Raw genomic sequence first — 13,757 nt, forward strand, 5'->3', positions numbered from 1 at the left:
CTCCAAAAGTAGGATTGTCATGCAGAAAAATATGTCATTTTCCTGCCACTTGTATTTTGACAAGGGTACCAATGTCAAAACCGTTCAGTGAGGAAGAACTGATGTTTTAACAAAGGTACAGGGTCAGTTAGATAGCTCTGCAGACAAAGAATTAAGGTGGACCTTCTACACAAATTTACTTAAAAATGTGACAAAGAACTGAAGTTTCTGAATGAAGACATCATGGTAAATCTTAGAAACATCGTGGAATGGGCTGGGGATGTGGCTCAGGCGGTAGCACGCTCGCCTGGCATGCGTGCAGCCCGGGTTTGATCCTCAGCACCACAGACCAACAAAGATGTTGTGTCCGCCGAGAACTAAAAAATAAATATTAAAAATTCTCTCTCTCTCTCTCTCTCCTCTCTCACTCTCTTAAAAAAAAAAAAAGAAAGAAACATCATGGATTTTTAAAAACATTTTTGTCTGAAGGCATAGCATCAGGACAGTGAGAAGAGCGAGTTAATATATATATATAAATATATATATGATTTTAAATATATATAATTTTTTTTTAATCTCTGAGGAGCTTCTATCAGAATATATAAAAAATTACAAGTCGGTAATCCTGAGTTGGATGGCCCAGTTTGGGGTTTTTGTTTTTTTTTTTTTTTTTTTCAGTTCTAGATGGACACAATACTTTTATTCAGTTTATGTGGTGCTAAGGATTGAACCCAGTGCCTCACATGTGTGAGGCAAGTGCTCTGCCACTGAGCATAATCCTCTCCAAGATGGCCCAGTTTTATAAATAGTCAGAGTCTCAACAGACATTTCTATAATGAAGATTATAAAAAGCCAATAAGCACATGAAAAGATGGTCACCGTCCTTAGTCCTCAGGGAAAGGCACATCAAAACCACAGGAAAACATTGCTTTATGTCTCTTTATTTGATACTTTAGAATTTTTGGAAAAGTCTAGAATTTTCTTCATATAGATCTTAGGCATTTCTAGACCTTTAATCTTTCTTGCTATTTTGTGAATGTGCTGTTTTCTCCTTTTTAATAGGCATGTGGTTTTCCTCATTTTTAACAAATCTGTTTATAGCTGGTATGTAAGAAAGCTGTTGGTGTTTATTTTCATCTGAACAACTAAAAGAACTCTTATATGAAATAACTTTCAGTTTACTGTTCTTGGTATTCTAGGTAAGCATTTGTACCTGCAAATAGTGACCATCTTTGTCAATGACATCTGTGTTTCAAATTGATGTCTTTTTTGACTGGAACTTTCAAACAATGTTAAACAATAGAGATGATAAACTAGGCATGGTGCTGCACACCTATAATCCCAGTGGCTTGGGAGGCTGAGGCAGGAGGATTGCAAGTTCATAGCCAGCCTCTGCAATGGCAAGGCACTAAGCAACTCATTGAGACCCTGTCTCTAAATAAAATACAAAATAGGGCTGGGGATGTGGGTCAGTGGTCAAGTACCCCTGAGTTGAATCCCTGCTACCCCCCCCCAAAAAAAATACAGAAGATAAATGTTCTTTTTAGAAGAAAATAGTGAATGTTTCTCTCTCTTACCTCCATAGGCTGGATTCTAGTGACATTTATAATGAATTGAAAGAAACCTATCCTTCTTACCTTCCCCTGTATGTTGCACGGCTTCATCAATTGGATGCTGAAAAGGTTGGACATTTTCTTTTTTTTAATAAATCTTATTTTGTCTGTAATATTAGATAAGTTTTGTACTTCAAATAAAGGTTAATCCTTATCTTTGTAGTCTGTTCTTGCCAACTAAAACATATTTACTCAAATCAAGTGTCCCGTTACTCTGTTTTCATTAAAGTGGTTATAGGACCTAGCCTGCTGGGAGTTGACTGGCAGCAATGCTGGGTAGAATGTAGTGTGTATGTGGTGTGACCTAGTAGTCTTGTGGTAAGTGAGAAGGGGTAGTAGAGAAGATAGCCTATGGGTTGACTTGTGACCTTAACCCAAGGGGCAAGTTCCTGGCCAGATAGAAATCTGAACACGTGTGGTGCAAAAGTTCCTGCTTCGTGTTAACTTCATTAGTGATTCTCATTCGTAAGGATTAGCCACAGTTCCAGACAGTTGTAAGGTGGACCATGGCAGGAGGGAATTGCTGGTCATAATCAGTTAGAAATCAGGAAAGGTGGCAGGTCACCTAGAGTGTGTTTAAAAGAGAGCTCTTAAAAGACTTGAGTAGGCGAAAAGCCAACTGCTGAGCACTCTGGTGATCACAGTTGGACGCTATGATTATAATAATCTTGTTACTCTCATCTATTTTATGATTGATTAGAAAACAGTTTATTTCATCAGATAGTGCTTTTCTTCTTTATTTTTTTTTTACTTCTGCTTTCATGTGTGGAACAACATAGCCAATCACATCTCTGAAATCTTATGACATGCAGAAAATAGGTGTCCTTTGTAAAAAGACAAACCAAAAAAAAATTTTTTTTTACAAACTTCATGTATGGTTTACTCTCACTGTTGATCTATAGCAGGAAGTGTAAGTTAGGTATATTTATGTCTGCACTCAAGTTTTCCAGAGATGTTGGCAACTACCAGAGTCTTCATCAGGAAATAGGACAGAGCCTCTGGGCTGCATGTAGATTTAGATGATCTCACTGCAGACACGGCTCTCATGGTCGAGACAACAAAAATCAAATGCTTTATTGTACTGAGCAATATACCCAGTTTTCATTTTCTTTTTTTTTTTCTCCCCAGGAACGAATGAAGAGACTTAATGAAATTGTTGAAGCTGCAAATGCTGTAATTTCTCATATAGATCAGACGGCACTAGCAGTTTATATTGCAATGAAGACTGACCCCAGGCCTGATGCGGCTACTATAAAAAAGTACCTAACCAGTAAATAATCTTTCTTGCATCTCATTTCTTAGTTATTTGTATAAAAATTAGGGACTAATGTTATTGAGGATATTATTTTCTGATGTCTGGTTTTGCCTATAATCAAGGTTATCAATACTTGGATACTCCCTCCTTAGAAATGTTGTAATAATTTTCTTCAGTCCTTTTAAGACTCAGCCAGAAAAGCATTTTGCTTTCTGTACCATTAAGTATGTCAGGGTGGAGTGGTTTGAGTAGCTGTGACCAAGTAGTCTCTCCCCTTGGGGGTTTATGTGACCTGGACAAATTGAGAGGACCAAAGCATAGCACCTAGAAATTAATTTTTAAATGATTTATTGACCCTTAGCATTAAAAGTGTAAATTTTAGGGGTCTGGGGACATAGCTCAGTTACTAGAGTGCTTGCCTCACAGTCACAAGGCCTGGGTTCAATCCCCAGCACCACCAAAAAAAAAAAAAAGTAAGGAAAAATGTAAATTGTAGTTTGTAATGCCTCATAGAACAAATTATCTTAAAAATTAGGTTAAACCTGTTATTTAGCAACCTTAGTTTTCTGTAGCTCTCTTTACCTGGGAGAATGGTGGGGGGGGGGGGGGAGTTTATAGTTTAGTCTTTGTAAGACCTAAGGCTGTATGCAGATATTGGAGCTTAACTGGGTTTACTGGTGGTTGGTGTAGTTCTTTCCACCCAGGTGTGTATGTGAGAGGTGTGATGGTCCAGTGGTCTGAACCAGGCTATGTTCTGTGTTTGGTCTCTTATACCCTTCTGTGAACTTTCTTCTTTTTTTTTTTTTTTTTGGTGGTGCTAAGGATTGAGCCCAGAACTTTGCAAGTGCTCTGCCGCTGACCTTCATCCTTGTCCCTTTTCTGAGACAGGGTCTTTCTCGGTTGCTGACGCTGGCCTGCAACTTGTAATCCTCCGGCCTCAGCCTCCTGAGTCACTGGGATTACAGGCATGTACCACCATGCCTGGCCCACCCTTCTGTGAATTCTATCACATTGTAGTTCACCTGCATCTGGTTTTCCTGTCACTGATTTATTTTCAACATTGGGTGTCATTAACTTGCAAGGGTAAAAATATCCTCATTCCTTTAGTTATTATAAGTAATAACCTAAATTGCTTCAGCTACCTTAAATGATTTTCCTTAAAAATTTAATTTGCTTTATTCAGTACTTTTTTCTAAAGTATTTGGAATTAGAAATTGCTTGAATTCTTGCCACCTTGTTCATATTGACATTATAAGATCTTATGAATCATGTCTCATAAGCAGTAATTTTCAAGTGGAATAAAATTTATTAAAAAAAACACTGGCCATTTGGCCATTGTTACTGCCCTCTCATATTTTCCAAATAAGAAATTTTTATAAACTTGCCCTTTTGTAAATATTATTAATTATTTCAATAATTAACTGTTTTTCAAGTGCCAACATGTACTGGACTGTTTGGGGCTTTGAAATGTATTACCTCATTTGTAGTGAGTCTTCCAAACAACCTGTGAAGTAGGACATTTTCATCCCAGTCTCATAGGGGAGAAAGTGGTGCTCAGGGAGGTTAAGAGGACCTGGCCAAGGAGCCATTCTGGAAGTGGGAAAGCCAGCGTTTGCGACCCGTCGTGCCTTTCATTTCTCCACACGTACCTGCCCTGTCTTGTGGCACGCACGTGGCTCCTTTTCCACTCCCTGCTGCACCTACCCTCGCCACCTTCCTTTCTGCCTCCAGGATGAGACTCCCTTCCCCAGGGCTGATCTTCCAGCCCGGCACTGCACCCTGTCCTCCCTTCCCTGCAAGCTGCACTCAGGCACGGCAGGACCTAGCCTGGCCTCAGCACTGGCTCCTGTGCCCGCATGGCCCCTGGCTGTGCACGACCGGCCTACACTGCAGTTCTCCTTGCTTCACACCAGTCAGTGTTCCACCCCACTGCAGGAGTCTGCCTTGATCACGTTACACCTGCCTTCCCAGAACCCCAGGGGTCAAGGCCCATTCTGCATCTTCCCCGATCAACCTCATCATGGCCCCTGATGTCAGCTGTCTCCTACGCCTGCTATCTAGCATCAGTTACTTTGTGAAAATAATATGATTTCCCCACATTCAAGTGTATGTGAAACAACACCTCTGGCTCATATTGATATTTCAGTAAATATTAAGGTCCATTTTTCTCTCCTGATATTTTGCCTGTGTTTTTTAAATTTTATCCATGGAGGAAACTCAGTTCCAAGTTACAGTGAGCCAGAAATGTATTCTTCCCCACTGTTTTCATCTCAAGTGTTTTCTTCAGCTTCTGCCCTTTGGAGAGTGCTGAACCCTGAACTCTTGACAACTGTTGACGGATATAGTGATAATCACAGAGTGCTTGCTGTTAAACAGCATACTTGTCAGGGCTTTGAAATAAACTTTGACAGCCAAAATTTACTAAAATGCTGAATTAAGCTGGCTTTAAGATTCTGACAACATTGAATCAGTTTGTCCATTTCCTGGGACCTTTCTTTGGACTCTGAACAGGTTGACTTAGAGTAGAATACTTTTATTTGAAAACTTGAAGGGGCGGTGTTTAAGATAAGTTGCTTTCGAGGAGATGCTATCAGGAAATGGTTATTTTTTCCTTTGGGGTATTACCTATTAGGTAGCAGCAGACTTATTAATCATTGATTTCTCATTTTCATGCAAAATTGTTTTCATTTCAGTCACTCATGAAAAATAATATAATGGCCATTTTACAATCCTCAAAATGATACTGGCTTTTTGTATGCCATCTGATACCAACTTTTAGTTACATTTAAACCACTTACTTAATCATTAAAGTTAAATTTAGGATTTACTTAAGTTGCTTCCAAAATGTAGTGAGACCAGTTCATGGATACTTAACTAAATCTGATTCAAAAGATGTTTATTGAGCAAATACTGTATGTAAGACTTCACTGGGGAGAACTTAAAAAATGAACAAGGTACATTACTTTAAGAAAACTTATAATCTAATACAGCAGATGAAACTTCCAGATAGAATGTAAAGATGAAATATAATCAGCATTTTAAGGTACAGAAGAGAAAGCTGCCTTTCCTGAGTGGGGAAAGCCCCAGGAATTAATAGGAGCATTCTGTCTGAGCAATTTGTTACTAAGGGACAAGAGTATAGGAATAGAATATTCCAGATGTGTGGAAATTAGACGACTGAGTCAGAGGATACTGAAATAGAAAGGCACCTTGCAGGTGACTTATTCCAGGTTTGGCTAGTTCAGAGCACCCAGGTTGCCCCCAGCTTGCCTTCTGCATCCTTCCAGCCCTTTTCTGAGCAGTCAGGAGGGGCCAGTCACGGTGAGAGTGACGAAGCCCGCCATGCCATCCAGCTCTGTTCCTCAGTGCCCCTTCTTCTCACAAAGGGAACTAATTGTTGTGCCTGACTCCCAGGTTGTCATAAAACATAAATGAAAGACTGCAGAGAGGGCATCTGAAAGGTGGGAGAAAGAGGGTCACTCAGTAAATGAGAAGCCGTGTAGATGCCACCAAAGTCAACTCATAAATCCTGTTGTTCTTAAGTCCAGAGTGACCAAGCAGCTTTCAGACATGTTTCCACAAAAAGTGAGTGAATGTGGTTCTTTAAAGCTCTGAAACCCTTAGTGCTGAACTGTTAAGCATCTTATAGACAAATTTTATCTACTGTGCAACTGCGTTAAAATTGTAATGGCTTCTTAGGTAAGACCTCACAGAACCAGATGGACTTTGGACCCCAGAATGCACCTATCTTGGGCAATGTTTTAGCAGCAACGTTTTCATGGTACTTAGTCTTCCCATGCCCTACCATGTTGCCTCTTGAATTAACAGGACTCGGTGTGCAAGGTTAATGGATGAGCCCCGGAGCCCCCGAGCTGTTGGGCTTGGAATTGCCTTTCCTACTAATTCTTATTGATTAGTCCCGGTGTTTCCACGTGTCACACGCTTCACCCTGGTTCCTTTAGAGCAGTCTTACTTCTAGGGCATCCACAGCTTCATGCCTCCTGGACATTTGCCCAGCACTCTCAGTCCTCATGGTCTTCATTTGTATCTGACATGAGTCAGACAGAATGCCAGAAATCAGCAAGCATTCTAGAGATTTGCTTTTCCTTGAAGGAAGGTGGTACCTGTTTGACTTGATAGTTGTTGAGTGTCAGTATGTCCCAGGCACCTGTGCATACTGTTCCTGCACCAGAGCAAAGCAGTTCACTCTAGGGACTGAGCGCATGTTGCAGAGGCAGACTGCTAGCCTGAATTCCACATTGGCCACTTCCTCACTACAGGTCTGTGGGTAAATTCCCAATCTCTTAGGGTTTCAGTTTTCTCCTTCACAAAATGGGGATAATGAATATCTTACTCACAGAATTGAATTAAATGAATTAATATGTTAAATGCTAGGATGGTTACTGGCATATTCAGAGTAAACATTATGTTTGCTCTATTTGTACATAAAAATTTATGCCTAGAAGAACCTGTCTTCCTGTCCATATCCACAAGTGAAGATATAATAATGGCTATTTGTAAGAAATCTAGAAGACTCAGGATATAGCTCAGTTGGTAGAGTGCTTGCCTCTTACCACAAAAAAAAAAAAAAAAGAAGAAAAGAAAAAAGGCTTTTTGTAAGAAATCTGGAGACTACAGAGAATTGGCCTAGGGTTCTGTAGCTGAGAATCAGTTATGAGCTGATTGCCCTTTCAGCTCTGTTGCTCATGGCATTCTGTTTTGACCAAGCACAACTTCCTGATTCACTTAATCTCTGTGTGTGACAATGGCTCATTTAATGTTTATTGATATAAGGAATCATATTTGATGTAAAATACAAATATGTACATATGTGAGTCTAAAATATTTCTGCATTGTAAATCTTAGGTAAAAGACTGCATGCAATTTAATTTTAGGTAATGTGGTCATGATAACAAATTTTGCTAATCTGTGAAATATTTTTTTAATTACTATTCAGTGATATGGACAAACAGAAGTCCACCCTGGTAGATGCCCTTTGTAGGAAAGGATGTGCCCTGGCGGACCACCTTCTTCACACGCAGGCTCACGATGGGGCAGCGGCTGGTGACGCAGAAGGAAAGGAAGACGAAGGAGAGTGTGCTTTGGAGTCTCTGTCAGAGACATTTTGGGAAACTACAAAATGGACTGACCTTTTTGACAATAAGGTAACCTTCTGCTCCTTGTTTTAACACAAACTCTCTTCAGCCTCACTGCTGCCAAAAAAGGAAGGGAAGAATGAAAGGAAGCTCTCAGCTCGGCTCTCAGGAGGACTCCATGACCCTGTGCCTCATGTTTGTCATGCCTGTTTTGAAAACATTTACCATTACTGTACGTCTACAGAGGGTCTGTTTAACCATGATGATCCTCAAAGCAATTTGAAAATACATGTAATAGTCTTTTAGTTAAACCAGTTATGTATGAAGGTAAATCCGAGAAGTCTTCTAGAAACATCTTCAGGCCTCCTCACCTGTTGATGCGCTCATGTGTGTATTGAGGGGCGGTTATACTGATTGCTTAGATATTATTTTCCTCAAAACCCCCTAACTTCTAAATAATTATTTTAATTGGAAGCTACTCTGTTCTGAACCCTTTTTTGAAAACATGTAACATTGATGAACTTTTTTAGATTTTATTTATTAAAATGTTTTCAGTCCCCTTCAGCTCTCTGCTATAATTCCGACAATAGAGATTATTGTCGGAATTATACTATTATTACTAAGCCAGATGCAATACACTCCTTTAATCCCAGCTACTCAAGAGGTTGAGGCAGGAGGAACCAAAGTTTGAGGCCAGCCTCAGCAATTTAGCAAGACTCTATCTCAAAAAAATCAAAAGGACTGGGGATGTTGCACAGAGGTAGAGCACCCCAGTACTGCAGAGAGGGGAGAGAAGAGATTATACAACTATAAGTTTCTGTCAGTCTTCCTTGCTGTAGCGATGAAGGCACAAAGTAAAGCAGCAGAATTTTCCTCACCCAGCACAGACCATCTCTTTATTTTAGTTGTCAGCAGCTTGATCTCAGAGTTAACTATGGTAACTTGCACCAAAGAACCCTGAAAGTAGGAAAAAATTCTTTCTATACGCTTCGGATTTCCTTCCACAGTACAGAACAGATTTATAGAAGGGTACTCAGTCTCATTCAGGAAACTAAAGGAGTCAAAATTGCACAGAAGTTAGGAATTTAGATCTTAAACTCCATCCCTGGAGTTAGACTTCTGCCTCTCTACCATTTTTTAGTTTGTGAATTTAGGCAAATTACTAATTTTGATACCTCGCTTTTTTATCTATTGAATGAGGACAGGGACAGTACCTACCCTAGGGTGTTATGAATGGTATTAAGTAGATGGAAGGTCCCCAACAATTTTCCTATTGTTATTAACAGTCATTGAAGTTCTGCTGTGTGCCAAGACAGCTGGAAGCTAAAATGGACAAGAACCTGGGCCCTGTCTGTTAGGGAATGTAGCAGAGCCTGTGAACACTTGGTGGACCTAACAATAAGACCCTTAGGGATAATGCTGCCTATGCACTCCTTGGCTAGTCTGTTCACTACATTTGCGGCTCGGTTGTTGAACACTTGCTTGGCTCCAGAATACAAATCAGTGTGACAGGAGTCCTTTCTTTGAGGACATTTCTCTACATTCTAAAATGGAGTCCAAAATGTAAATAAATTATTACAAGTAGATTTGACAAATGTAATAATTAAAGGTACAAAACTTGTACAAAAGGGACCTGTGTGTATAATTTGATAACTTTTTTGAACTTGTCCTCATTTACAATTTTAGTGATTTATAGTGAGTCTCTACATTTTTTTTGTATACCTGCCCTAATTTTTGTTTTTGCAATTATTTGTGTTAACTCTGGTTTCTTTTACATGAAGAGGTATTTTAAAGTAGATTTCAACAGCTAGTGACCTCTCATATTACTGTTTTTCTTCCCCAAAATAAATTACCTCATCTGTGGAATTACTCAGTCCTTTCAAAGACACTATTTGTTTTTTAAAGTTTTTTAAAATGTGTTTGATGTAACACATTCATTTTACTTACACTTCTGTTAAAGCCTTAATTCTTCTATTATTAAAGTTACATGCTTTAAAATGTAACCATTTCATAGATAACCTTTATCTTGTTCTATGTCATAGGTTTTGACATTTGCATACAAGCATGCATTAGTAAATAAAATGTATGGGAGAGGCCTTAAATTTGCAACTAAACTTGTGGAAGAAAAACCAACAAAAGAAAACTGGAAAAATTGTATTCAAGTAAGTGATGTTAAAATTGTCTTTTTTTAAGTGTCACTTCAGTATTGCACAGTGACGAGAGACTTTTAAAGGGCTTATGGCAGTGACATAGCAATACTGATGTTATCATGACCAGTTATTACTTTAATTAATGTAATGTGTATAAGAGACCTCAGTAAACTATTTAAATTTTAAAAACATTCTTCACTTCTGTGGGGCCGGGGGAAAAACTTGTATTAGCTCCAGATCTTTTCAACAAGAAAAAAATGCATTATTTTATATAATTAGAAGACAGAGTTTTCCTTTATGAAGAAAACTTTCTTTTAACTAAACTTTTGACTCCTTTAACTTTCTTTTAATACCACAGTCCTAAAATGATTGAACTCAGAGCTTGTATTTGATTTTCTTCACTTGAGATCCTAGGCCACTTTTGTTAATTATTTTACCATGTATCACGTTGTATAAGAGAAATTCTATAGTTGAGCTTTCTATACAAGTTAATATAAAAAACTTACGGAATTTTGCAGAAATTATTCCTGCAATTGTCTTTGAATGCATAATTGTTTTATGCCTGAATGATATATGACAGCAGGGAGTTTTGGTGGCGCCAGATGCAGCTCAGGATCTAGTGTAGGGCACTTATATTTGTATATAAAGCTAAATTTGGATGTAAAATGGATCAGTAGGTTTCTACAGAATTGTTTGACACAGTGAGCTGTAGATTATGTTTACCCTTGGAACTTTTTCTGTATACAAGCGTGCATTAGCCAGTGAGTCCAAATTGTAATACAGTTTAAAGTAGGTTCTACTTGGGTAAGAGAGCTTTTTCTGGAGCTGGTTGTTATTATGTCTAGTGTGGTTTTCATCATAGAATATAACTTGTGAGCTATATTATACAAATGTGAAAGCCAGTGGCGCTTCCAGAGATTGACATTGGGCATTATTTCCTAATGTGTCTCCCCTCGACTCTGCCCCACTACTGTCTGTTCTGCACCCAACAGCCAGAAAGATGTCTTCATTAGAATAAATCCAACCCCTCCCTGTAGCCCATGGGTTCTTGTCTACCTTTCTCCAACCACGGCCACACCACACTTCCTCTTCACTGTTTCTGCCACACCAAACTCTCCACAGTGGCTGCAAACAACCACACCCTTCCCACTGAAGGCCCTGAACACTGCCTGTAGTGTCTGTATGGAAAGTTCATCTTACACGCCACCTCCTCAGAGATCCATACTTGCCCATCCAGCTTCCCCGTTGTACCCTGTGGTGTATCATTTGTTTTCATTGTATACCAGATCAATAACTTCACACTTGCTTATTAGTTTTTCCTGATGGATCCTGTTTCCTGAAGGTGGAGAGTTGGTTTAGTTAGCTATCTTCTCGGTGCCTAGAACAGTGTCCTACCTAACAGCAGGCACCCAGAACAAATGAGTGAAAGGAGGTTAGGGTGATAGTAGCAAGGTAAGGAAGTTAGGCTGGACAGAAGGGACTATGGCAAGGTTGATAAGAGGAAAGAAGGAAGGTTGTAGCAGTCATGGTCACGTGGGAGGGAGGGCCGGTTGGTGGAAAGTTGGTTGATTGATAAGAAAGCTGGGTACTAGGGAAGAAAGAAGGTCAATGGGTGGTGGACTTAGGGTTGGTTGATGGAAAGAAGGAAGATTCTGTCTGCTGTTATTTTACTGTTACTAAATAGTTGATGGATAATTCACCCTAAATATTGAGCTTGGAAATCTGTCATCTCTTAGTAATATATTAATTGTGTTTTATTGTAGCTGATGAAGTTACTTGGATGGACCCATTGTGCATCTTTTACTGAAAACTGGCTCCCCATCATGTATCCTCCTGATTATTGTGTATTCTAAAATAAGAACCAAGACTTTAAATTTTAAAAAGGAAAGTTTTATAGTGAATGGATATAAGAACAAATTTGTGGCATTTTTAGTCTAATGCATGTTTTCATCCACTATCAATACTGATCATTAAAACAATGTGTATTTATCAGAGAATTCACTGGCGTGTGGCTTAATACATGTAAATGTAGACTCTGACATCATGGTGTTTTCTTAATGCCTCAGATGGCTGGCAGGAGAGGATAAACCTTGCTGCCAACCCCGAGCACTTTGATTTGGGTCACAGCTTCTTACATGCATGATAGGTTCAGAACAGCAACTTTTAACGCAAACCTGTAAAATTCTATTTTTTATTTTATAAATGAACAGGGTTTTAACACGCTCAACTTTAATTTTTTTCAATTGTATAAAGGCCTTAAAAAAAGCTACATTGAGCGTAGCTAAAATTATTTATTGGACTAAAAATTAACGAAACCTCATTTCCAGGTTTTTGTTTTGTTTTGTTTTGGGTTTTTTTTTTTTTTTTTTTTTTGCAAATGTTTACATTCAATTAAGGGGAAAAAATAAAACCTTCACAAATGTGTAGCATTTGCTAGAACATAACTGTTTCAATAAATTTTCAACTTGTGGTTATGATAGGCAAGTCATTTTTTACATCCTTGAAGTACACAGTATCAGAATGAATTAATAATGCGTGTATAAGTGCCAGACAGCTGACTCTTTATCAGGTATTGTAAAGATACACACGTGGTATGTTTATTAAAGTTGAAATAATGTAAAACACATGAATAAATGTGCAAAACCAGAATCACAGTACACCATATGCACTCTGATACCTTAATTTTTTTTAATAAATAATAAAAGTGAATATTGAAGCTTCCTAAAGTTGGTCTTAATTTTTCATAAATCAAATTGGGGGTTAAAACAAATAATATATATTAAATCTACAGACAAAAAATAAACAACTAATTTATTTTATACCATTTCTTATAGGCTTGCAATTATTTGAATATATTTCCAGTTCTTATTGTGTGAATGGCTTTTGTGTATGTTCAGCTTTTTATTTTCTTTTTTTTTTCCTGGTTACTATTCTTGCTTCTTTTATCCTGCCTCCATGAAATAGACAGAAACAGATAATATTAAAACATCTGTAATCACTCATTGAATAGCAAATTGTTTGTGTGTATGTGTGGTTTTTTTCATCTTGTTCCTATAGAATTTTACTGTTGTAAAAGACCTACCAACTAATCTAGTCTAAGTCACTCAGAACTGCTTTTTATCTGATGAAAGCATTAGAGCCTTTATAAGAAAACACAAATATACACAAAAAACATTTTTGCACACAGTGTCCACAGTCAAAAGTTCCTTTGTGAACTGCCACTTGGACATGTTCTCTCATGGTTTGACAAGTACTTTCATCTGCACACATTGAAATCCCCATATAGTGTAGGTTGAGTCCTGTAAGAGAATGAAAATCTGGAAAGAGTACGGTGACTACTTCTCAAGCTCACACTGCCAACTGACTGATTAACACTTTTCAGAACCTGTTCTTTGACCACCTCGGGCAGGTTCCTACATCAGTTGGTCATGGCCCTGGGGCCTCCTGTTTTTGTAATGAGGGTTTTATTGGACTGCACATTCCTTCACAAATGTTACAGCCAGGGGCAGCTGCTGGGTTCTGTCCAGATCTTACTGTGCTGCCTTGGGGACAGTAGAACCTGAGTGAGCTCTAGAAGAACATGTCAGCAAAAATCATTCCTGTTTCTTTCTATGTGATTAGATTAAGAATAATGTAAGAAAGCCTGCAAGAGGTAAGATGGTGC

General features: G+C 38.5%; 1 protein-coding gene across 3 annotated transcripts in view; it reads left to right on the forward strand.

The window, feature by feature from the left end:
* The window catches only part of Tpp2 (tripeptidyl peptidase 2), a 67,749-nt gene extending 54,930 nt beyond the window's left edge, over nucleotides 1-12,819 (forward strand). For 2 of the 3 annotated variants that reach the window (XM_005317006.5, XM_005317007.4), the window contains 5 exons: nucleotides 1,565-1,661; nucleotides 2,721-2,851; nucleotides 7,805-8,012; nucleotides 9,986-10,105; nucleotides 11,857-12,819. In XM_005317006.5, the coding sequence (XP_005317063.2) occupies nucleotides 1,565-1,661; nucleotides 2,721-2,851; nucleotides 7,805-8,012; nucleotides 9,986-10,105; nucleotides 11,857-11,946 (646 nt within the window). In that variant the 3' untranslated portion in view covers nucleotides 11,947-12,819. Of the gene's footprint in view, nucleotides 1-1,564; nucleotides 1,662-2,720; nucleotides 2,863-7,804; nucleotides 8,013-9,985; nucleotides 10,106-11,856 lie in introns of those variants that run through there. The other variant, XM_040281705.2, reaches the window with a different exon arrangement.
* Nucleotides 12,820-13,757: the final 938 nt, after the last annotated feature.

This window comes from Ictidomys tridecemlineatus, chromosome 6 (genome assembly GCF_052094955.1).
Source record: "Ictidomys tridecemlineatus isolate mIctTri1 chromosome 6, mIctTri1.hap1, whole genome shotgun sequence".
Taxonomy (NCBI): Eukaryota; Metazoa; Chordata; class Mammalia; order Rodentia; family Sciuridae; genus Ictidomys; species Ictidomys tridecemlineatus.